Genomic DNA, 23,176 nt, shown 5'->3' on the forward strand with positions numbered 1-23,176 from the left:
GCTTTCGGCGGCAGGACGTGGTGGTGCCCAGGGGCCCACGGGCAGAGGAGGTGGAAAAGGCTACCCAGCACCCCGCTCAGCTGCGAAAGGGACGGAGTGTGTGTGGTGTGGATGGCCTCGACACCCTCGCCTGCCGTGAACCGCACTGGGCACAGGGATGGGGATGGGGACAGGGGTTGCAGGGTCTTATGGAGGGAAACAACCAGACGGCCATGGGCAGAGGCAGAAGGTGGCCTAGGGCAGCGGGACCAGGGGCAGGAGAGCTCAGGGGGTGGGCGGATGGGGCTGGCTCATAGCGGGTGTGACAATGCATGGAAAGAGCTAAAAGGAGAGGCATTTCTTCGTAAATGCAGCCACAACGAACACTGAGAACTGCAGTCAGGAAGCCCCCATGGCCTATGGACACTCCACACTGTCTCTCCCTCACATTTTGGCAGTCCAGACTTGTGCAGGGCCAGGATTACACGGAGTAACCTCCTTGGGGCACCGGGTGGAGGGCATCACTGAGCCACCTCGATGGCAAGGCCCGGTGGCAGGCGCAATTCTGGTTTTTTCCACCAAGAAGCTGAGGGTGCAGGCCCTCAGAGAGCACAGTCCCAGGAAGCAACCGTGTGCAGACACGGCTCACACACACATGCAGACACGCACGTGTGCACTTACACAGACATGTACTTGAACACACACACACACTCACAGGTCCCATAAGCTCAGCAAACTCGCTTGGTCTGATGCAGAAACGGGGTTTATTTCCAGGACGTCTTCACAGAACAAAACCCGGCCGAGCGCCAGGAGGTGCAGGGAGCTGGGGAGGCCTGCCATCCTCCGCCACTGGCCTCCAAAGGAAGGAGAGCTTGGCTGCCTGCTGCAGGCACGTGGGCCTTGCCAGGCAGTACACGGGCTTGGGGACATCACTGGGAGCCCCAAGGTGCTGAACTTGGCTTGCTGCCAGCCGAGCAGGTTGCCTGGCCTCTGTGGCCTCTACCCAGCAGAACACAGGCCTGAGGCCTTTCTCCGGGGACTGAGGCCACCTCTGGACTCTGAGGGGCACTGGCGGTACCTGGCAGGAGTGTGCTGGGAAGGGTGCCTGCTAGTCCTACCCAGGGGCAGGCTGAGGAGGGCCCGGGGCGGCAGTGTGGGGCACGCCAATGTCACTTAGACTCTGGGAAGCCTGGCCAGCAAGTGTCACAAAAAGGCTAGTCCCTAAGAAAAGGTTTCTCCTTGGCCCACCTCAGCTAATGGGGGGGGGAAGGGGACAGAGTCCCTACATGTGCTTCGGTCCCTCGATACATGCAGAGACGACTCGAAGGGAGTCAGAGGAGTTGAGAGGAAGGAGAAAAAAGTGTGTCTTTCACCTGAGGCCTGGCGGCCGGCTGCAAGTCCTTGATAAGGCACAGAGATTTGCTGCGTCTCCTTTTAAGCAGTTTGTTTCCTTTTAAGAGGCTTTCCCCCACGCAGGGCTCCTGGCTCTGGGGACACCCCTCAGGCTCTGCTTTCGAGCCGGTGGAAAAGGTTATTTAAATTAGAAGATTTAAGAAAAGCGCCCAGATGGAGCCCCACGGCCCAGCAGGGCTCTGCATTCTGGCCAGGTCCTCCCGGGGGTCGTTGCTGCGTCTGGTGCCCTCATTGGCACAGGGGTCCCCGTACCCTCCTGGCCTGAGCCACTGTCCTCTCCTCCACCAAAGGGATTCAGCCCTTGTTCTCAGGATCTGGAAGGAAATTCTGCCCCAAGTTCCTGGAATGGGGAGGGAGGAGGCCTCATCCCCAGTCAAACCCCGGCCCTTAAGTTCTAAAATTCCTGTTTTCCAAAGGGGAGATAGAACATCATGAGATTGGCAGGGGGCTGGAGTCCAGGCCTGGGGCCTGGAGGCTTTGGGAGGAGGGACAGGCTCTGCCAGCCTCTTGTGTTCCCAAGGGCTTGTCCATAGCTGTCCCTCTGGGCAGACAGCCAGGGACTCAGGAGGGCGCCGACATACGGTGGGCCGGGCGGCAGGGTGGCAATGGGCACAAGACTGGATGGGGTACCAGGACCAGTACCAGGAGGGGAGGGGGCCGGCAGCTGCTGCCTTCTCCCGGCAGAGGTCCTGCTGGTCACAATGCATGGGCCCGCAGAGAGAGGGCATGGCTGCCAGCAATAGACACGAAGGCAGCATGTGGGAGCAGGCAAGGAGTTCTTCTGCCCGGGAAGCAAAGGCTGGAGGGTTTCTAGGCAGTGCTTAAAAGTGAAGGGAACATGGCACGGGGTCCTGCCAACTTCCTGTAGCCATGGGCCCTGGCCGGAAGGACCCTCTTCCTCGACAGCCACCAAGTCCTTCTGCCATCCCAGCTGGAGAAAGAGCGGAGCTGCCGTCCGGAGGGCCTGGGGGACAGGCGCCGAAGGCCTCACCAGACCTAGGGCAGCAGAAGGGAGCAGGGCCCCTAAGGCCACTGGCCACCACTGGCCGGGTAGCTGGGCACAGTGGGGTACTCTGGCAGGCTATTCCCCGAGAAGTTGTTGTACTGGGCTTCCCGCGACGGCGGGTTCCGCCATGTGCCCGTGCTCCACTCTGTCTGCGCCTTCTGGAAGCTTCCACCAGTTCCCCGGTAGATCCTGTGGACCTGCAGCCAGAGAGAGGGGGTGGGAAAGCAGAGGGGAGAGAAGTCTGTGCACGTGTGAAAGAGCGACCGGCTCTTTTAAGGAAATGCTCACTTTTCTTAAACCAATTACAAAAGCAATAAATAGTTGTCGCAGAAACTTTAGAAAATGCAGACAAGCCAAGACTGTGAAGCCAGGAGTTCCCCGCACTGAGCCACACCACCATTTGGAGCATGTTTTTACAGCATTTAAGGTGTCCACACATTCAGCCATGATTTTTCCTTTTGTGAAAAGGGGATGGCTGGGGGGCATGGGGGTGGGCAGGGAGAGTATATGGGAACTCCACTTCCTGTGAAACTTTTCTTTAACCCTAAAACTATTCTACAAATGAAATTTATCCTCCCCCCCTTTTTGGGGGGACCACCCCACCTGCACACACGTCTTGCTTGGGGCCTGTCTTTCCTCCCCTGGCCCGGTCCCCGTGGCCTGGGCAGCCCTGTGCTTGGCCCGCTGCCCCCATGGCCAGCCTTCCCCAGGCCCATGCACTCCATAGCTGGATGTCATAAATCACCAAAGAGGGTGGCTGGCTGGGTGCAGGCTTGGAGAAACCGCTGTTAGGAGGACAAGGCCCTGGCCTGCCTACGCTGGAGACAGAGCCCGGGAGCCGTGTGTCACCAACAGCCCTCTGAGGGCATGTCCCGAACTATTTCTTTGGCACACAGAGCCCACCCGACCTCCATCCTCCCCTCTGGGAACACTGGCCATCTCATTTCTAGAAATTGTGGCAAATTCAATGGACCAAAAAAATGATATTTTGTTTAAACCTGATGTTCTTGATGAGCAGTGGAGCTGAGCATTTGTGACTGCCCCTGGAATGTGTCTCTCCTCTCCCATGTGGTTCTCTACTAAATGTCTCTTTTCATGGATGGCGGTGGGGGGGGCGGGGGTCTCTGTTTTTTGTTGGGGGAGAATTCACTCTATTTTGAGGCTTTTCATCCTTTTCTTCATGCCTCATATTTTCAGTTTGACCTTTGCTTTTTCACTGTAGGCTGTTTCTTGTTGAACAGAAGTTCTTGATTGCACGTGCCGTCAAATCTATTCAACCTCTTTCTTCACAGAGGTTGTTCTGGAAGCTTGCCCGGATTCATCAGGTATCAAGTGTTTTCATGACTTCTCTTAACCTCTCCCTTCTCTCCCTTTAGATCATCCACATAGCTGGGTGATCTGAGGCATACCATACAAGGTGGGGGACAGAAGTTAGCATTTACTTTGTTTTCCCAGACAGCCAAGGGTACTTATTAAATGCTGTCAGCCGGGTGACAGACACGTTTTAAAAATTAGGATCTATGACAAGATGGCTGGAAAGGACCTAAAGCCCAACTGTTCTTTATTGCTGGCAACCACATAACCCCTTACTTGAGGAGAGATGCACACGAGGGGCCCACAGCAGGGCGGACAAACACGGGAGGCCCCCAGGGCCCATCCCAGCCCCTAAAGCTGAGAGGCACCATCCCAGCCTTGAATGGAGGTGAAAGAGGCCAGACCTTTCTCTGGTTCTTGTGGAGGAAGGTTGTGAAAACACAGTAGACTTTCCCATCTTCAGCCTCCATGGAAGTTGTCAAGCATCCTGAAAATCTGCCCGAGCTTGTTCCGGCCAATGGCTTCCCTACAAAGCTCCCGTTGTGTGGGCAGCCGGCAGAGGCCGAGACAGCCAGCAAAGCATGAGATAGCCAGCAGGACCCGAGACAGCCAGCAGGACCCGAGACAGCCAGCAGGACCTGAGACAGCCAGCAGGACCTGAGACAGCCAGCAGGACCCGAGACAGCCAGAAGGACCCAAGAAAGCCGGCAGGACCCGAGACAACCAGTAGGACCCGAAACAGCCAGTAAGGCCTGAGAGAGTGGACAGGCCAGAGATAGCTGGCAAAGCATGAGACAGCAGGCAGAGCACAAGACAACTGGCAAAGCCCCGAGACAGCCAGACAGTGAGAGAATCCGCACAGTCTGAGATAGCTGGTGGAGTGTACGACAGACGGCACAGCATGAGACAGCCAGCAGGGCCCAAAACAGCTGGCAGAGCACCGAGAGAGCTGGCAGGGCCTGAGGAACTGGTGAGCACGAGAAAGCTAACAGAGCCCTGAGACAGCTGGCAGAGTGTGAGACAGCCAGTACAGCCTGAGAGAGCTGACAGAGCATGAGACAGTCAGCAATGCCCAAGACAGCTGGCAGGGCTGAGACAACCAGCAGGGCCGAGACAGCCAGCAGGGTACAAGAGCCAACAGAGCCACTGACAGCCGGCACAGAGTGTGAGAGACAGTCAGCGGAGCATTGAGACAGCTGGCAGACCGTGAGACAGCCAGTACAGTCCAAGGGAGCCAACAGAGCATGAGACAGCCGGCAGAGCATGAGACAGCCAGCAGGGCCTGAGACAGCCAGCAGGGCCCAAGACAGCCGGCAGGGCCCGAGACAGCTGGCAGAGTGTGAGAACCAACAGAGCCACTGACAGCCGGCACAGAGCTGAGACAGCCAGCAGAGACCAAGACAGCCATTTCTGGAAGGATGCAGATGAACGTGGCACCTCGCCATCATCCTCTGGACTTGCTGTGGTTCCTGGATAACCCGATCGCACAGAAACGCTTCCACTATCTCGGCTAGGAAAGCTCCAAATACAGTTGATCTTTGTTATTTGTGGATTCTGTACTTGCAAATCTCCTGACTCACTTAACTTTGTTTTCTTATCCCAAATTGACTCTTGTCAGATGTTGTGGCTGTTCAGAGAGTGGCAGGAAATCCATGTGGCTTTGGGCACATGTTCCCTGCTGCCTTCTTCACCTGTAGGCTATCAACAAGGGCCTTTCTCATGGGCCTTGCAGTTCTGGTTTTTCTGCATTTCTGTGGGTGACTGTTTACAATGGCCCCAGGCATGGAACTGAAGTGCTGTCTGTCCTATGCCCAGGACGGCTGGGTGGACCTCAGGGAGAAGGCCCGGGCAACAGATGAGCTCTGTTCCGGCAGGTGTCTGGGTGGGTGCTGAGTTCAATGCTCATTGGTCAACAGTGTGTACCAAGTAATGAGTTTTTACACAGAGACACACATCAGACAAGGTTATTTCATGTCACTCAGTTGATGAAAACGTGTGATGGGAGGCTGACAGGAACACAGCCCTGTATTTCCCTTGGGGGCAGTGGTCTAACCTTCGTTAATCTGGAGTTGGGGGAGACACTCTGCAACCACTGTGAAAAGTGAAAATCAACTGACCAGAGCAGCACTGTCCACAGAACTTTCCACGATATGGAAATGTTCCACAACCGCGCTGCCCATTTAGTGAAGCCTCCAGCCACACACAGCCACTGAGCCCCAGAAAGGATGCTAGTCTAAGAGTCACCCCCAGAGAAACTCTTTTGTTGCTCAGATGTGGCATCTCTCTCTCAACCAACATGGCAAGCAAACTCCCTGCCCTTCCCCTCTCTACATGGAACATGACTCCCAGGGGTGTAAACCTCCCTGGCAACGTGGGACAGAAATCCTAGAATGAGCTGGGACTCAGCATCAATGAATTGAGAAAACCTTCTTGACCAAAAGGGGGAAGAGAGAAATGAGACAAAATAAACTGTCAGTGGCTGAGAGATTTCAAACAAGTGAAGAGGTTATCCTGGAGGTTATTCTTACACATTTTATCGATATCTCCTTTTTAGGTTAAGGTGTATTAGAGAGGCTAGAGGGAAGTGCCTGAACCTGGACAGCTGTGTTCCAGTAGCCATGTTTCTTGAAGATGGTTGTATAATGATATAGCTTTCGCAATGTGACTATGTGATTGTGAAAACCTTGTGTCTGATGTTCCTTTGATCTACAATATTGTCATATGAGTAAAAAATATGGATTAAAATAAATAGCAGGGGGAACAAACGTTAAAATAAATTGAGTACATCAAAATACTAGTGAACAATGAAAGGGAGTGGTAAGGGGTACAGAAAAAAAATAGGGGGAACAAAGGTTAAAATCTATTGAGTAGATTGAAATACTAGTGGTCAAGGAGAGGGAGGGGTATATATGAATTTTTTCTTTTTATTTCTTTTTCTGGAGTGATGCAATTATCATGGTGATGAATATATTACTATGTGATGATACTGTGAGCCATCAACTGTACACCATACACGGAATGTTTGTATGTTAAGAATATTCATGGTTGTATGTTGTTTTGGTTTGATAATACAAAATAAATTAAAAAGAATATATATATATATATATATATATATAGTAGATGGAAGTACTAGTGATCAATAAAAAGGAAGGGTAAGGAGTATGGTACATGTAAGTTTTTTCTTTTTTCTTTTTTCTTTTTCTGGAGTGATGCAAACGTTCTAAAAAATGATTACAGTGATGAATATATTATTATGTGATGATATTGTGAACCACTGATGTACACCATGCATGGAACATTTATATGTTAAGAATATGCATGTATGTTTGTATGTTGTTTTGGTTTGATAATAAAAAATTAAAACAAAATAAGGCTAGTGCAATGGGGGAAGTGAATTCTTAATTTTACTTAATTGAAATCTAAACTAAGTAGTGGCTGGTGGTGGCTGTATTGGACAGCACAGACCCAGCTTTTGGACACGATGGGAGGCCTCCCACATGGTTCACCATCTCCCCAAGTGCATCCCCTTGGACAGTCGAGGAGAGGTATCCAGACTGGGTGGCCCCTGAGGGAGTAATAACCTTGGGAAGGACAATAGCAGCAACCTAGACTGTCTTGGACATGGAGGACTCACCCTCATGATTGCAATGGCCATCATGGCAGCCGACATGGAGAACATGATGGCTGGAAGCAGCATGACAATGGCAGCCCCGACATTGGTCTGGAAGAATCCAATCGCTGCCAGCCAGCCGCTGCAAGGGGTAAGGAGAACAGGGCTGTCAGCACATGTGTCAAAGGCCTAGTGTCCTTCATATGTAAAGAGCTCCAACAAGTCAACAAAAAAGCAAAACAAAAAAACCCAGCAGAGAAATGGGCAATTTACACTGGATCACCAGGTGATAAGCAAACACAGTGAACTGATTCTCAGACACACCAATGGAGACATACAAATTAGAACAAGGTATTATCTTTCTACCATCAACCCAGCAAACTTCAGATCAGTGAGGGGACAGGGAAATGAGTACTACACTGTTGGAGGGAGTGTACCTCCTTTTGGAGGGCAATGGGGCATCATCTATTAAAAAATCAATTTCATGCTCATATCTTTTATCCCAACAATTCTACTACTAAGAATATATCCTATGACAATTGTTAGTAACAGAGAAAAATTAAAACCAACCTTGTTCATTGATTGGGAACAACACAAATATGAATTATTCTTACAAACATTAAAGAGAATAAGAGGAAAAAATATAAGCTGCACCTGAGTAGGTACAACAAGATCCCATGAAATCTGTTAAGAGTTAGCCCAGATACTGCAGCACATCCTTCCTGCTCCCCATACATGCTTGATTCCAGGAGGGTGGAGGCAGGAAACACATTATACTGAACATTTTTTCTAAACAAGTATGCCAGTTAGAATCTGTTGTGCACCCCAGCAAAGCCATGTCCTTTAATCCTCATTCAATATTGCTGGGTGCTATCGTTTTGACTGCTCCCATGGGGATGTGACCCACCCAATTGTGGGTGGTAACTTTGATTAGATGGTTTCCATGGAGATGTGTCTCTACCTGTGCTGGTCTGAATCTGTGGTGGTCCCCAGAAAAGCCATGTCCTTTAATCCTCATTCAATATTGCTGGGTGGGAGCATTTTGATTGTTACCATGGAGATGTGACCCACCCAATTGTGGGTGGTAACTTTTGATTAGATGATTTCCATGGAGGTGTGTCTCCACCCATTGAAGGAGGAGTTGCTTACTGGAATCCTTTAAAAGAGGAAACATTTTGGAGAGAGTTCCTTTTGGTAGAGTCACGTGAAAGCCAGCAGACGCGCCATGTTCACTATGTGCCCTTCCACAGCTGAGAGAAAGAGACATTGAACGTCATCAGCCTTCTTGAACCAAGGTATCTTCCCTGGATGCCTTATATTGGACATGTCTATAGACTTGCTTTAATTGGGACATTTTTTCGACCTTAGAACTGTAAACTAGCAACTTATTAAATTCCCCTTTTTAAAAGCCATTTTGTTTCTGATATATTGCATTCTGGCAGCTAGCAAACTAGAACACCACCCATTCAAGGTGGGGTTGCTTACTGGAGCCCTTTAAGAGGAAACCATTTTGGAGAAAGTTTTATGGTCCACACAGCCAGAAACCTTTGGAGATGAAGAAGGAAAACACCCCTGGGGAAGCTTCATGAAACAAGAAGCCTGAAGAGAAAGCTAGCAGATGTCACCATGTTCACCAAGTATCTTTCCAGTTGAGAGAGAAACCCTGAACATCATTTGCCTTCTAGAACCAAGGTATCTTTTCCTGGATGCCTAAGATTTGACATTTCTTTAGCCTTGCTTTAATCAGGACATTTTTATGGCCTTAGAACATGAAAACTTGAAACTTAATAAATTCCCCCTTTGTTAAAGCCATTCCATTTCTGGTATATCACATTCCAGCAGCTTGCAAACTAGAACAAGTAATAATACCATGGTATTTGGAAAGAAAATATACCCTAACGTAAACTATGGCCTATGGTTTGATAATATATATGCAATATATAGTTTGATAAGAATGACAATATTATTTCATCAATCACAACAAAAGTACCTCCCTAATGCAAAGTTTTAACAATGGGGTGGTATCTGGGAACACGGTATTTCTTACATAAGTTTTCTGTAAATCTACAACTTGCCTAATTAAAAAAAAATTTTTTTTAACCCAAAACTATCTGATATAAAATTCAGAAAACTTGAAAGAACATACCATGAATGTCTCTCTCTGCCAATAGCGCTTCCCGGCCTGCAGCAACCAGTGTCACTCAGTTGTGATACTGGAAGCTTTATAAAAATACGTGCAAAACTGGATAGCTCATTTAAACAACCCAAACACATGGAGCCCAAGATGGGAACTTATAACTCTGTATTATAAATATGTTCCACATCCCAGAAAACTATTGGCAATTTTCTATATCCATCCATTCTGTCCTATATATGCCTGTTTCTCATTGTAGAAGTCTTACTGGAAGAGAATTTTATTATTTTCGTGGTTAAAGTTAGCTAAGATTTTATAGTTTTAAAAGACTTTTAATAATTTTCTTATCAGATGCATCTTCATGCAAAATAATTTTGTTCTCACTCTGTTAAAACAAAAAACAAAACAAAACAAAATTATTGGCAAAGTCCCTTGAGGGACGGGAGAGAAATACGGAACTATTAAGCTTACTACAGGGGAAACCCCTGGTACTGTCTCAAACATTAGGGGCTCTCAAGTCAATAGGTCAAGCCCTTGAACTTCAGGTTTGCTCTTGTGAAGCTTATTTCTGTAGTGGAGAAGCTTAGCCTACCTACGGTCATGCCTTAAAGTTACATTCAGAGGACCTCTCTTGTTGTTCAGTTATGGCCTCTCTCTCTCTTTAAGCCCAACTCTGCAAATAAAATAATTACCCCCCTACTACATGAGATATGACATCCAGGGTTGAGTCTCCCTGGCCACATGGGACATGACTCCCAGGGATAAGCCTGGCTCTGGCACTATGGGATCGACAATGCCTTCCTGACCAAAAAGGGGAAAAGAATTATAACAAATAAGGTATCAGTGGCTGAGCGAGTTCACATACAGTAGAGAGGCTATTCTCATGCAAGCTTTAGGTAGATATTGCTAATTGACATGGTTTGCCAAGCCCCAACCAAAACCATTCCTGTTGACCCTCAAGAACACTTAGGGCTCAATCTGAGATTCTACAAAAGTTTCACGCACTAAGATCACTTTCCAGAAACCTACAACCTCCAGACAGTTCCTGGGACAGATAAATCCTGAAACCCAGAGAGGCCAGCCTCTCCAAGAACATCAATCAGTTTCTATTCCCCTATCCCATATTATTGACACCCCTTTTCTACATGAAAAAGTTGGACTAGGCAGAGCCCATATACTCCTAAAGATTGGGAGAAGGATCAAAGGAGGAGGAGGAGTTAGAGAAGATAGGATTTAACAAATGAGTATGACTGCTTTGCCTCCAGTGTTTTAAACCAGCTACAAGAAAAAATCTAAACTTGTGGAATTGTAACCCATACCAAACTCTGAAATCTGTTCTACCTATCACAATGTACTTTGAAATTTGTTGTTTTGTATATTTCACAATAAAAAAAAATATGTGCAAGTGTGTGGGATTTTCCTTCTTAGTAACACATTAAGCAAGCTTTTGATTTGGAATCATACTAGACATAAAAAATGTGAAAGGAGAGTAGGGTCGAGTCCCTGAAGCCTCTCACAGTGCCCTCACGCTTCCACCTTCTGTGGCCACACATGCAACAGAACCACGCAGCTGACACAGGCTGGGATGGATACCTCTTCCCATTCCTGGATCCCATCCAGACCCCACGCAACCTGCGCGCCACTCTGCCTGCACCCAGACACGCTATGGGCACTCCCTGGGTTCTTTCCTGTCTAACGCAATGGGAAATGCTGCTGGGGCTCACGACCTTCATCGTGACCTTTTCGATGCCCATTCCGCAGGTGGGAAACAGATGCAACGGGGCAGAGGTCGGGGCTATCCCGACACGCCTTTCTCCAGCACCCAGGGAACAGTCCACCTCCCTGCCCTGCAGAGGGCTCTCTGCATCCCCAAAGTTTGGGATCCTCCTAGCCGACAAGAGAAAACAGAACCCCACTGTCACTTCCATTTGCCTTTCTCTTAGGACATGGGAGGCTCAGCAACTCTAATTCCAGGGCAAGGCCCTCAGTGTCCCACGTGCATGCCGCCAGCACACACCTTCACAACTGCGGCATTCCAGGGGTGCCTGTGGTGCCGGAGCACAGGATTTCTATGAAGATGACCTCTGGGAACCAAACCGATGCTCACAGGAGGGAAGCACAACGTTAAGAGGGAGTCTTAGTTCCTGGGATGCTAAAACAAACACCACATGAAAGGCTAGCTTAGCAACAGAAGTCACTGGCTGTGCTTTCAGAGGCTGGAGAGCATGCCTTCTCCCAGGGCAGCTGGCCCTCCTGAGGCTTCTTGGGCTCCTCCATCACATGACAATGCATATGGTGGTGTCCTCTCTCTTCCAGGTTCTGAAAGCTCTCTCGATGGCTCCTCTCTCTGCCTTTCAATGAACCCCAGAAACCCAGACTAAAGATCACCTTTACTTAGCAGGGACACACCGTAACTAAAGGAACACCTTGAAGACATCCTACCGATAACAGGTTCATGGGCCCAGAACCTGGACCAAGACTAAGAACCTGACCCAACTGGGCTCCACAATCCAGTCCTCCCCCGGGACAGGGGGCCGGGTGGGCAGGGGCCTCTGCCCACAGAGGGGTAAGGCACCCACAGGCTGGGATGTGGGCGCAGGGACTCGTACCACACAGCAGCATCCAGACAAACCCGGAGTGAGCCGGGGGCCAGTCACGTGACCATATCCTTTATGGCCGTGCTCAGACCCCTGGTTCATCATCATCAACCTTTGGCTGAAGGACCAGCTGGTAATGGACACTAGATAGGGGAGGAATTCTCAGATGGACAGGAGGGCAGGGCCTGAGCAGGGGACACAGCGGGGATGGAAGAGAGGGGGAACAGTCCGGGAGGGGACAGCAACTGCTGGCCCCAAGCCCACAGCCATGAGTGTGTGTGTGGGGGGGGGCAGCAGAACATGTTAAAGGGTGTCACGGGGGTGCAACCAGCAAAATCCAACTACAGAGGACTACGGTGGCTGCTCAGGTGAAACAAGGACTCGCCAGAAGACCTGACAGATTCCACTCCTAGGACTCCAACCAAGGGAACCGAAAACGCCGTCCTCACACGGGCCTGCAGACGAATGTCACAGAGGGCAACCTGCTCAGAAAAGCGATGGTGGACGTCACCCAAGCGTCCCCAGCAGATGAGTGAGTCCACACAGCGTGGCCCATCCCAACAGCAGGAGAGGACTCGGCCTGAGGAGGAACAAGCTCTGAGCCATGCTGCAGCATGTGGGACTCCGAGGACATCGTGCCGAGGGGAAGAAGCCAGACACAAAGGGTCCCACATCACGTTTTCATTTAACTGAAATGTCCTGTTCTGGTAAATCCACAGAGGCAGGAAGGACATTTGTGGGGGCCAGGGGAGGGGCGGGGAGGACTGCTACCAGCTGTGGGGTTTCTTTTGGGGTGAGGAGAATGTTCCAACATTAGATTTGGTGATAGCTGCACAAATCTGAATATACTAAAAACCACCGACTACACACTTGTAAATTTGTGTTATGTGAATTGTATCTGAATAAAGCTTGTTATTTAAAAAAAAAATGTTTTATTATGAAATATATATACAAAAGAGCACACTGCAACAATTAGTTACAGAACAGAATTCAGAGTCTGGTACGGGTTACAGTTCCACAAGTTTAGGTTTTTGCTTCTAGCTGTTCCAAGACAATGGAGACTAAAAGAAATATCAATAAAACGAGTCGGCAGTCATACTCATTTGTTCAAACCTATCTTCTCTGTGATAGCTCCTCTTTCTCCTTTGATCTTTCTCTCAATCTTCAGGGGTATTTAAGCTATGCCCATCCTAATTTTTCATGTTGAAAAGAGGTGTCAATGTGGGATAGGCGGATGGAACTAGTCAGTGTTCTGGAGAGGCTGGCCCCTCTGGGTTTCTGGAAAGCAATCTTAGGGCATGAAACCTTTGCAGGGTCTCAGGTAGAGCCCTAGGTGTTCTTTAGGGTTGGCAGGAATGGTTTTGGTTGGGGTTTGGCAAACTATAGTAATTAGCAATATCTAGCTAAAATTTGCCCAAGAGTAGCTTCCAGAGTGGCCTCCCAACTCTATCTGAACTCTCTCAGCCACTGATACCTTATTTTGTTACATTTCTTTTCCCCCTTTTGGTCAGGAAGGTGTTGTCAATCTCAACAGTGCCAGGGCCAGACTCATTCCTGGACTTGAAATCCCACTTAGGGAGGAAGGTAATTATTTTACTTGTGGAGTTGGAAAGCTGTCATTTGTTTTGAAATTTTACTGTGAGAAGCTATAGGACAAGCAAGCATATATCTTCAATAAATAAACCACAAGGATTGTGAAAACCTTGTGTCTGATGCTCCTTTTATTTACCTTATTGACAGACGAGTAAAACATATGGATTAAAAATGAATAAACAGTAAAACATATGGATTAAAAATGAATAAATAATAGGGGCAACAAATGTTAAAATAAATTTAGTAGATTGAAATGCTAGTGATCAATGAAAGGGAGGGGTCAGGGGTATAGAAAAAAATAGGGGAAACAAAGTAAAATATATTCGGTAGATGGAAATACTAGCAATCAATGAGGGGGAGGGGTAAGGGGTATGGTATGTATGAATTTTTTTGTTTTGTTTTTATTTCTTTTTCTGAATTGATGCAAATGTTCTAAGAAATGATCATGATGATGAATATACAACTATGTGATGATACTGTGAGTTACTGATTATGTATCAAGAACAGAATGATCATGTGGTAAGAATGTTTGTGTTCGTATGTTGTTCTGTTTAATAAATAAATTTTAAAAATAAATAAACAAAATAAACCACAAGGGGGAGAAAAGGGGACAGGAGGCCCCAGAACAAGGAGACCCTGAGATACAGGGTCTCGTGGCAGCAGGAGGCCTTCTCTGGGCCCTGCTCTGCACACACCTGCAGAGGCACGAGCAGTTCTGCAAAGCGCAGCTGCGAGACCCTGACAAGGCGCTCTCATAAGACTTCCGCCACTTGTCTGTAAATTGGAAGTTACTGACGTCAAAAACTCTTTTTACAACTTTTAAAAAGGAAAGAAACATAAGAAAAGTGGAGCGGGATGGTGTATCTGATGACACTAAGGAGCAGCGGCTGCTTGGGCATCACAGCTGCGTGACGGTGATGCTGCTACCTTAGGGTCCTTCTCCAGGGGCCTGCACAGAGACGCGTCCTGAGGAGCCGCAGGGATGCCCGGGCTTTGCCTGGATACAGGGTGGGCCAGGCCGGCCAGGAACTGCAGCGGTTGGAGTGGGCAGTGGGGACAGGGGCGCTGGTTTTTACTTCACTCCTCCTGCATAAGCCTGAGATGTTCTAAAGTGCTTTTGAAAACCCAACCCTAAGGTTAAGTTGTTTTTTCTCCCCACCTGGAGGGCGCAGGCACCTGCAGCCTGGGGCTGACCTGCCCCCTGGTGGCTGGCTGCGGAACTGCTGGACCATGCAGCCAGGAGGGGGAGGGGGAGACCCTGGGGCAGGCGCAACCAGAAGGATGGGAGGAGACCCAGGGGTGGGTGCAGCTAGGAAAGTAGGGGGAGATTGCAGGGTAGGTGTGGCCAGAAGGTCTGAAGGGAGACCCTGGAGTGGGCGCAGCAAGGAGGTGGGAGGAGACCCTTGGGGCAGCTCTAGTTAAATGGGGAGGAGACCGAGGGCAGGTGCAGCAAGAGGGTGGGGAGGAGAGTCCGGGGCGGGTGCCCATCTGCCCGCCCAGGAAGCCAAGGTTCGTTGGTCCACTGCACTGAGACCAGAGGTGATTGAGGAGTAGGGCCATGTCTCCTCTCTCAGGATCCCAAGGCTCCATTCCAGGAGGGATTACCTCCCTAGACCATGAGCACCCCTTCCTGTGCTGGGCCCTGGTCTGCCTGGCCTCACCCTGAATCTGCGCTGCAGGAAGAAGGTTGCACACTGGGAGGCCTGGAAGTGGCCCACCGTGCGCTTCCTTCAGTTTTACAGATGAGGAGATACCCTGCCACAGCCCTGGGCACCTGCGCGTAGCTGTACCCACTCGAGGCTCAGCGGCCAGGCCCAGAAGCCTGCCAGCCCCCTTTGCTCTCCTGCTTGGCCCCCACTGAGGGAGAGAACCCCAACAGTTCCCTGGGTACACATCAAGAGTAGATGAGGTGTCAAGGGGTGGGCCCCCACCAGGCACACGTGGAAACAGGAGGGAGGTGGGCACTGGGGCAGGGTCTGAGGCCGCAGAGAGGCCTACGGGGGCAGCGAAAGCCAGATCCCCCCAGCAGCTAAGAGGACTGTGTGCATCTTGGCCATCTGTGTGAACGATGGGGTCTGTGGAGACAGCACCCGCCACCTCCTAGGGGCCTAGAGTTCGAGCTTGAAGTGGACCGATGGCTGTCAGCAGCTGGGAGACAGGATCATGAAAAGCAAATGCTTATCGGGTTTGGGGTTGCCTTTGGGGTGATGGAAATGCATTGGGATGAAATGGCCGTGATGGCCACACAACTCCATGAATGTACAAATGCAGGTAAATCCAGAGCGGTCGGCATCCGGCCCACTAGTAACTAACATGCGCCTCATCCCAGACTCCACAATGAGCACACTTAACGCACTACTGACCTGTTTGCTATAAAATGGCTCATTTTCTGTTATGCAAATTTTACCTTCAAAACACAACCGACCGTGATGGTGGAGCTATTCAGAGATGATAGCATTTGACAAATGAATATGGTATCTCTTTTAGTCTCCAGTATCTAAGAGCAGCTAGAAGTAAAAACCTAAAACTGTGGAATTGGAATCCATGCCAAACTCTGGAATCTGTTCTACAACTAATTGTGATGCTGTGCTTTGAAATTTATTGCTTTTTTTGTATATATGTTACTTTTCACAAAAAAAGAAAAAAAGTCCATTGTGATAATAAAAAATATTTATTCCTTCTAGCCTCCTCTATTCCAGAGCAGCTAGAAGGAAAAATCTGAGAAGTATGTACAGTAGCCCACGACAAACTCTGGAATCTGACCTATACCTGTTGAAGAATGCTTTGAAAATACTGCTCTTTTCTTTCTTTGCTTTGTATATACATTATACTATAAAATAAAGTAAACAAAAAACAAAACAATTTCAGCATTAAATATCTCTTAATGTCTTAAACAAACAGACAGACAAACAAACACACAACAACCAATCAGACATGCACCACTAACATTTCAGGGTGTTCCCCTCTGGAAAGTGGGACAGGCAGTTTTCCTTGTTACGGCAGGGCCAGTAGCCATTCACCAAACCCCTTTCCACAGGGCACAGTGCTGGACCACATTTCCCATCTCTCTGGCAGCCAGACCCCAAGCTGGACCCCAACCAGGCTGAGTGACTCAACTCCAGGAGGCGGATGTGGGAGAAAGCTCCTGTCTGCCAACTCCCAGCAAAGGCAACCCACTAAGGAGGGTGGGGCCTGCTGGTCCCTGAGCAACTGTGTGGAGACAAGCCCCTCCCACCCCACCCCACCCCACCCCACCACCCTCCCTGGACCTTTTACCAGACCCAGAAGCAAACTTCCACTCTGTGAGCCATGACACACTGGAGGGATGTTTGTTATACACGCAGCCTGCCTGCTAACAAACACGTCTTCTATCCTGACCGCTACGATCAGGGCAGGTGACATTTGAAGTATTTACTGACAAAAGGCCCTAGTGGGCCTGGCTTACCATGCGCCCCATCCTGAGAAGCCGATTGCTTGGATGACCGTCAAGACAAACTGTGCGCCAAAGATGAAGAAAAACGCCATGAAATTAAAGGAGCTGTCAGCCCTGAAGAGGGAGAGAGAACTCTGCTGTCACTGCAGCCCTGACCACCTGCAGGCAAAGGCCCCAGGGGAAACTGCAGCCAGGACACATCGGATCAGGGACACGTCACCTCTCACGAACTGCTGCACACGGGCTCCAATCAGGTCCTGATGACAAAGGGCTGGAAAGTGGCCCCTTTGAAAAGACACCACAACCCCACAGACTCTTCACTGGGGACAAATTTTAGAGGTTCTATTGCATCCTAAGCCTTCTGCCACATCCAGCAGGACAAGGTGACATTCGTGAGGGCTTTCACAGGCTAAGACAGGAAGACAGGGTGTCATGGAATTCCAGACACCTGCCCTGCCGGGCCCCTCTCTGTCTCATTCTCAGGATGGGGGCCCAGTGGCAGAGGCTGCTCGCCCTGGGCTGTTTCCAGTCCCGAAGGTGGGAGGGCAGCCTGGGCAGGCAAGGAGGTCGGCGGGCGCCTCACCCCATTCCTACTCTGGGGCCAGCCAGCCCTCAGGTAACTGTCCCCTGAGGGCTTCAGCAAATATGAGCGGATTTCTGGATCTGGTCCCCAAAGAGAGCCTTGTGGCCCTTTCCAGCTCACACCAAGAGTCTGGGATTAGGGGACCACCTAGAGGGAACAGAGGAGGGGAGGTGGGGGGGGCGGGTACAAGCTGGCTAGGGATGAGATGGGTCTCTGGGCCCCTCCAGTAGCTGGCCGGGGAGCTTCAAGCAGCCCCCAACTTATGCTCTTTCCATCCCAAGACCAAAGAAGAAGCTCCAATGAGGTACGAACTTGACAGGGAAGAAACCAGAAGCCCAGGCCTGGCACCACCAAACCCCAGCTCTTTTCTGTACTAGAACCCAACGAGCCTTAAACCAAACCTCTGGTCCACGAACCCCTCTGCATCTGCTCAGCGCCCAGCATTCTGCTCTCTGCAGCAACACCTCATCAACAGCACAGTCAGTTCAGGGTAACAGACGTAGGGGCCTCCAGGGGCCTTGGTGTCGGCTCAGGAAGTGTCCCTCCAGCCCACGTGGAGGCTCGTCTGTCACAAGAGCCCCCACCCTGCCCCCATCAACCCAATGCCTGAACCCAACCTCCTGTGCAGAGCAAAGCATTCTACATGTTGGAGGGACTTCAGGAAGAGGGGTGGGTGAAAGAACATGAAGCAGGGGGTGGCAGACTTCTCCTGGGAAGGCCCAGAGAGAAGAGCTTTCACTTGCAGGCCAGGTGGTTGCCAAAACGGCTACTCAGCTCTGCTGCCGTGGCGAAAGCAGTTGGAGATGACACAAAGGAATGGGCGTGCCGTGTGTCCATAAAATGGAGTGGAAACTGCAGATGCTGCTGGTAGGAGTGTCAAATGGTGCAGCTGCTGAGGGAAAACAGCCTGGCAGTTATTACAGGTGGAATTTCCATAGGACCAGCAACTCCACCTCTACGTGCCCACCCAGAGGAATGAGCACGCATGCCCACACAGGGTGCTCAGAAACTGCCACAGCAGCAGCATTCATGAGAGCCAAAGAGTAGAACCAAACCAAGGGTCCAGCAACTCATGAATGAGAAAAGAAATGGGGTTCAGCCAGACGATGGAGTACTATGCAGTCTTGAAAAGGAATGAAGCTGTGATCTGATTACAACATGGACAAACCTTGAAGGGAGGATGCTCAGTGAGAGAAGCCAGGCACAGAATGGCACACTGTGTGATCTTACTCACATGAAACATCCAGAACAGGCAAATCCACAGAGACAGAAAGATCCATGATTGCCAGGGGCTGAGCAGGTGGGGCTTCTCTGTGTGTGTGTGGCTTCTCTGTGCTGAGAAGGTCCTAGAACTCGACAGTGGTGATAGATCTGACTATACTAAAAACTACTGAATTTCACATTATCAATGGGCAGGTTGTGAATTACGTCTCAATGAAGCCATGATCAAAAAACAAAACAGCACACAGCAGTGGGGTTTCCTGTGGACCGTGGCCTGCTGAACACTGTGGTAAAGGGTCATTCAAATTGGACCGGAGAAAAGGACAGCCACTAGCGATGGCCAGGGTGACAGGGCCTTGTAGGGGCTCCCCGTGCAAAGGAGAGGATGGCGAGGAAACCGCAGCATGGCATGGTAGACCACCTTGGTGTCTCCTATTTGGGCAGACTTGGCACCAGTGGCTCTGACCCCTGGAAGGCATGGCTGCATCACAATCTCTGGATGGGCTGGCCCTGTCCCCTCCAACTGCCCCACTTACCGGAAGGCCTTGTACACAGGCCGGAACCAGCACACATAGCTGCACGGTGAGAAGAGCAGCAGCCAAACGAAGGCCAGGCCGAAGTTTGCACCTGAGCCGCCGCCAATCCACCAGGCCAGGCATGCAATGAAGTTCACCCCGAGGGTGGCGCAGTAAACTGGAGGGCAGGAAAGCGGGGTGAGGAGGAAGCTGGGCCAGGACTGCAGCAGGGGTATGTGGGGGCCTGCCCCTGAGGCTGGAACTGCCCAGGTGCATCTGCCCACCACTCCCTGCCTTGAGATCCCACTTTCCAGGTGAGCTGGGTGAGTGAGAGCAGCAGAGGACCCAAGGCAGTGCAGAGCCAGGATCCCACCACCCAGCCCCCAACAGCACACTGCACCCAGGACAAGAGTTTGCGGGAAGCACTGGACACAAACCTTAGGCTCTCACAACCCAAGGGCACTGGGCTAGGGCAGCCTGAGGCTGGTGCTCTCCCAGTTTGGAGCCTTTCCAAGCCTGTGATCCCACGCTGGGCCCTGCTGCCAGGGGCGGCCTCACTGGGCTCTCTGGGTCCTGCCCTGCCTTCTCGGGCAGCCCATGCTATGGGACCTGGGGGAGCTACCCCACAGCTTACACATCCACAGCCGGTAAATCCTCTTCACCAGGAGCTGGTGCTCGACGGGGATCTCATCAGAGAAGTTCTGGTAGAAGCAGGGCTTCAAGGGGATGAACTTGGGCAGTGGGGGGAAGTTGTTCTCCTTCTCTGTAGGGACAGAAGACGCAGCTGTGGTTGCCGGACGATGGCCCCACAACTGTCCGCATTCTAACATGGAGCCATGCATGTGCCACTTGCACAGCCAAGGGCCTGAGAAGTGCAAAGCAGGCTGGAGCCCAGGTAGGGCCCTCAGGATGCTGAGCACAGGATGACTGACCCTGGCCCTGCTATGGCCGAGCACAGAAGGAGCAGGGCCTTGGACGGACACCGTGCCCCAGTGTGGAGCACTGTGGGTCCCTGCATCCAACGGCAGGAAATGGAGACACGGAATGGGTCCCGTCCATGCAGGAAATATTATCCAGCTGGAAAGGAATGAAGCCCTGCCCCACACAACAGCAGACGCCGTCATGATGAGGGAGACAAGCCAGACCCTGAGTTACCACATACCACAGCTTACATGAAATACAAGGAAGAAGCAAACTCATAGAAACAAAAAGTATATCTGGGGGTACCATGGGAGGTGTGGGGTAGAGAATGGGGCGTCATTGCTGAATGGGTGCAGAGGTTCTGTCTGGGGGATGGAAAAGTTGTGATGGTGGAAAGACACGTGGAATGTAATTAACGTCCCTGAACTGTGTACTTGACAGGAGTTAAAATAAGAAATGTTATGTTGTACAAATGTCACCCTAGTAAAAAAAAATTTATTTTTTGGCATAGGCAGGCTCCAGAATTGAACCCAGGTCTCCGGGATGGCAGGCAGGAATTCTACCACTGAGCCACTGCTACACCGCCCTTTTTTGGGGGGTGGGGTGGGGGGGTGCATGGTCTGGGAATCGAATCCAGGTCTCCCGCCTGGAAGGTGAGCATTCTACCACTGAACTACCCGTGTACCCTTAAAGCTTTTAAAACTATACATAAAAAAAAAAAAAAGCCCAAGGAGCACCAGGCTGCCCCCCGCTCTGTACTTGCAGGAGTGAGGTTTGAAGGCATGGCTGCACCTTCACCAAAGGAGCAGGCTGCTTCGGCCCAGCCACAGGCTTTGAACCCACAGCCCCCTCCCAGGCAGTATCCCCCACTCCAGGTCTCCAGCTGTCTTCCAGGACCCTCACAGCCTCCAAAGGAACTTTCTAGAGCCTCCTCCCCACACTGGCAGGCACCCTCCCTTGCCAGCCTGTCAGCCTCCCAGCCCTGGCTGGGTTTGGGTAGGTCCAGGACCCACCCCACTCCCCCCTCGCTCCCCCCTCTACGTGTCCTGAGGTCCCGGGGAGCAGGCAGGAGAAGGCAGCTCCCCACTCGCTAGAGAGTTCTCTCCACTGTGCCTCAGTCTCCTCATCTTTTAGAGGAAGCGGGCCAGACAATGAAGTCAGGTGCTCATGCACTGCAGACACACTTGGCCCACGGCAGTCAGCCCAGCCCCGGGCCCCCATCTTCTACCTACTCCACCTCACACTCCACTCCACCCATCAGTGCAAACTAAATTCAGCAGACTTCAAATCGTACCTTAGGTCTGAAAATATGCTAACAAAACCCCAAAACAATAGCAAAATAAATGTATATATGTGTGCAATAAAGGGGCAAGTATGGAATCAAGAAAAAGGCAGCATATGGGGACACAAATGAAATCAGAAGGAAAGATACACAACAAAGACTGGGATGGTATAATCTAGGAATGCCTAGAGTATATAATGATAGTGACTAAATGTACAAATTTAAAAATGTTTCTGCATGAGGAAGAACAAAGGAATGTCAATAATGCAGGGTGTTGAAAATACATGATAATATTTTAAAACTTTAACGTATGTGTGAGACAAGCAAAAAATGTTTATTTGTGACAAAATTTATATTTTGACTGGTGCATTTCCTAATATAACTTATGTGGACAGCTTAATCGAACACCATAGTACTTGGAACCTTGCATAGGGCATGAGGTTTTGTAGGTCTGTCCAGAGTGATACCCAGATAAATACCAGAGCAATTTAAACAGTGAATAGGAAGTATTTGCAGAGTCCCCTAGGGGGAACGGAGAGAAAGGGGGAAAATTCAACTTCCCCAAGTGGAGAATTCTTGATACTCTCACAGGCAGTAGGGATAGTCAAAGCAACAGGCCGAGCCTCCAATCTTGGGATTTGTTCATATGAAACTTAATCCTGCAAAGGGATAGGCTAAGCCTACTTAAAATTAGGCCTAAGAGTCACCCCCAAGAGAACCTCTTCTGTTGCTCAGATGTGGCCTCTCTCTCCAGCCAACACAACAAGCAAACTCACTGCCCTCCCCCATCTACATGGGACATGACTCCCATGGGTGTGGACCTTCCTGGTAACATGGGACAGAGATCCTAGAATGAGCTGATTCAGCATCAAGGAATTGAGAAAATCTACTCAACCAAAAGGGGAAAGAGCGAAATGAGACAAAATAAAGTGTTAACAGCTAAGAGACTCCAAACAGAATCAAGAGGTCATCTTGGAGGTTATTCTTAAGCATTAAATAGATATAACCTGTTTAGTGAAGGTGTAATGGAGAGGCTGGAGGGAACTGCCTGAAAATGTAGTGGTGTTCAGTAGCCATGTTTCTTGAAGATGATTGTGTAATGATATAGTTTTCACAGTGTGACTATGTGATTGTGAAAACCTTGTGTCTGATGCTCCTTTTATCTGATGTCCTTTTATGGACAGATGAGTAAAAAATATGGATAAAAAGCAAACAAATAATATGGGGAACAAAGGTTAAAATAAATTGAGTAGATTGAATTAATAGTGGTCAATGAGAGAGAGGGGTAAGGGGTATGGTATGCATGAGTTTTCCTTCTTTATTTCTTTTGCTGGAGAGATGCAAATATTCAAAAAATGATCATGGTGGTGAATACACAACTATGTGATGATATTGTGAGCCACTGGCTATATACCATGTATAGCATGTTTGTGTGTCAAGAATGTTTGTAAAATAAAAATTTTTTTAAAAAGTCCAGGTTTCAACAAAAAATTACAAAAGATACAAAGAAACAGGAAGCGATGGCCCAGGCAAGGGGAAGATTAAAGCATAAGAACCGTGAACGCAAAGAACCAG

The 23,176-nt window shown here is 49.8% G+C and overlaps 1 protein-coding gene across 1 annotated transcript in view; it reads right to left on the reverse strand.

Moving 5' to 3' along the window:
* Positions 1-724: 724 nt before the first annotated feature.
* SCAMP4 (secretory carrier membrane protein 4) overlaps positions 725-23,176 on the reverse strand; it is a 39,341-nt gene continuing 16,889 nt past the window's right edge. Inside the window, exons 3-7 of the mRNA XM_077121275.1 lie at positions 20,033-20,161; positions 19,420-19,576; positions 17,092-17,193; positions 7,347-7,464; positions 725-2,595 (exon numbers count right to left, since the gene is read on the reverse strand). Of these exons, the coding sequence (XP_076977390.1) occupies positions 2,416-2,595; positions 7,347-7,464; positions 17,092-17,193; positions 19,420-19,576; positions 20,033-20,161 (686 nt within the window). The 3' untranslated portion in view covers positions 725-2,415. The remainder of the gene's footprint in view (positions 2,596-7,346; positions 7,465-17,091; positions 17,194-19,419; positions 19,577-20,032; positions 20,162-23,176) is intronic.

Source organism: Tamandua tetradactyla, chromosome 11 (assembly GCF_023851605.1).
Source record: "Tamandua tetradactyla isolate mTamTet1 chromosome 11, mTamTet1.pri, whole genome shotgun sequence".
In the NCBI taxonomy this organism is placed as follows: domain Eukaryota; kingdom Metazoa; phylum Chordata; class Mammalia; order Pilosa; family Myrmecophagidae; genus Tamandua; species Tamandua tetradactyla.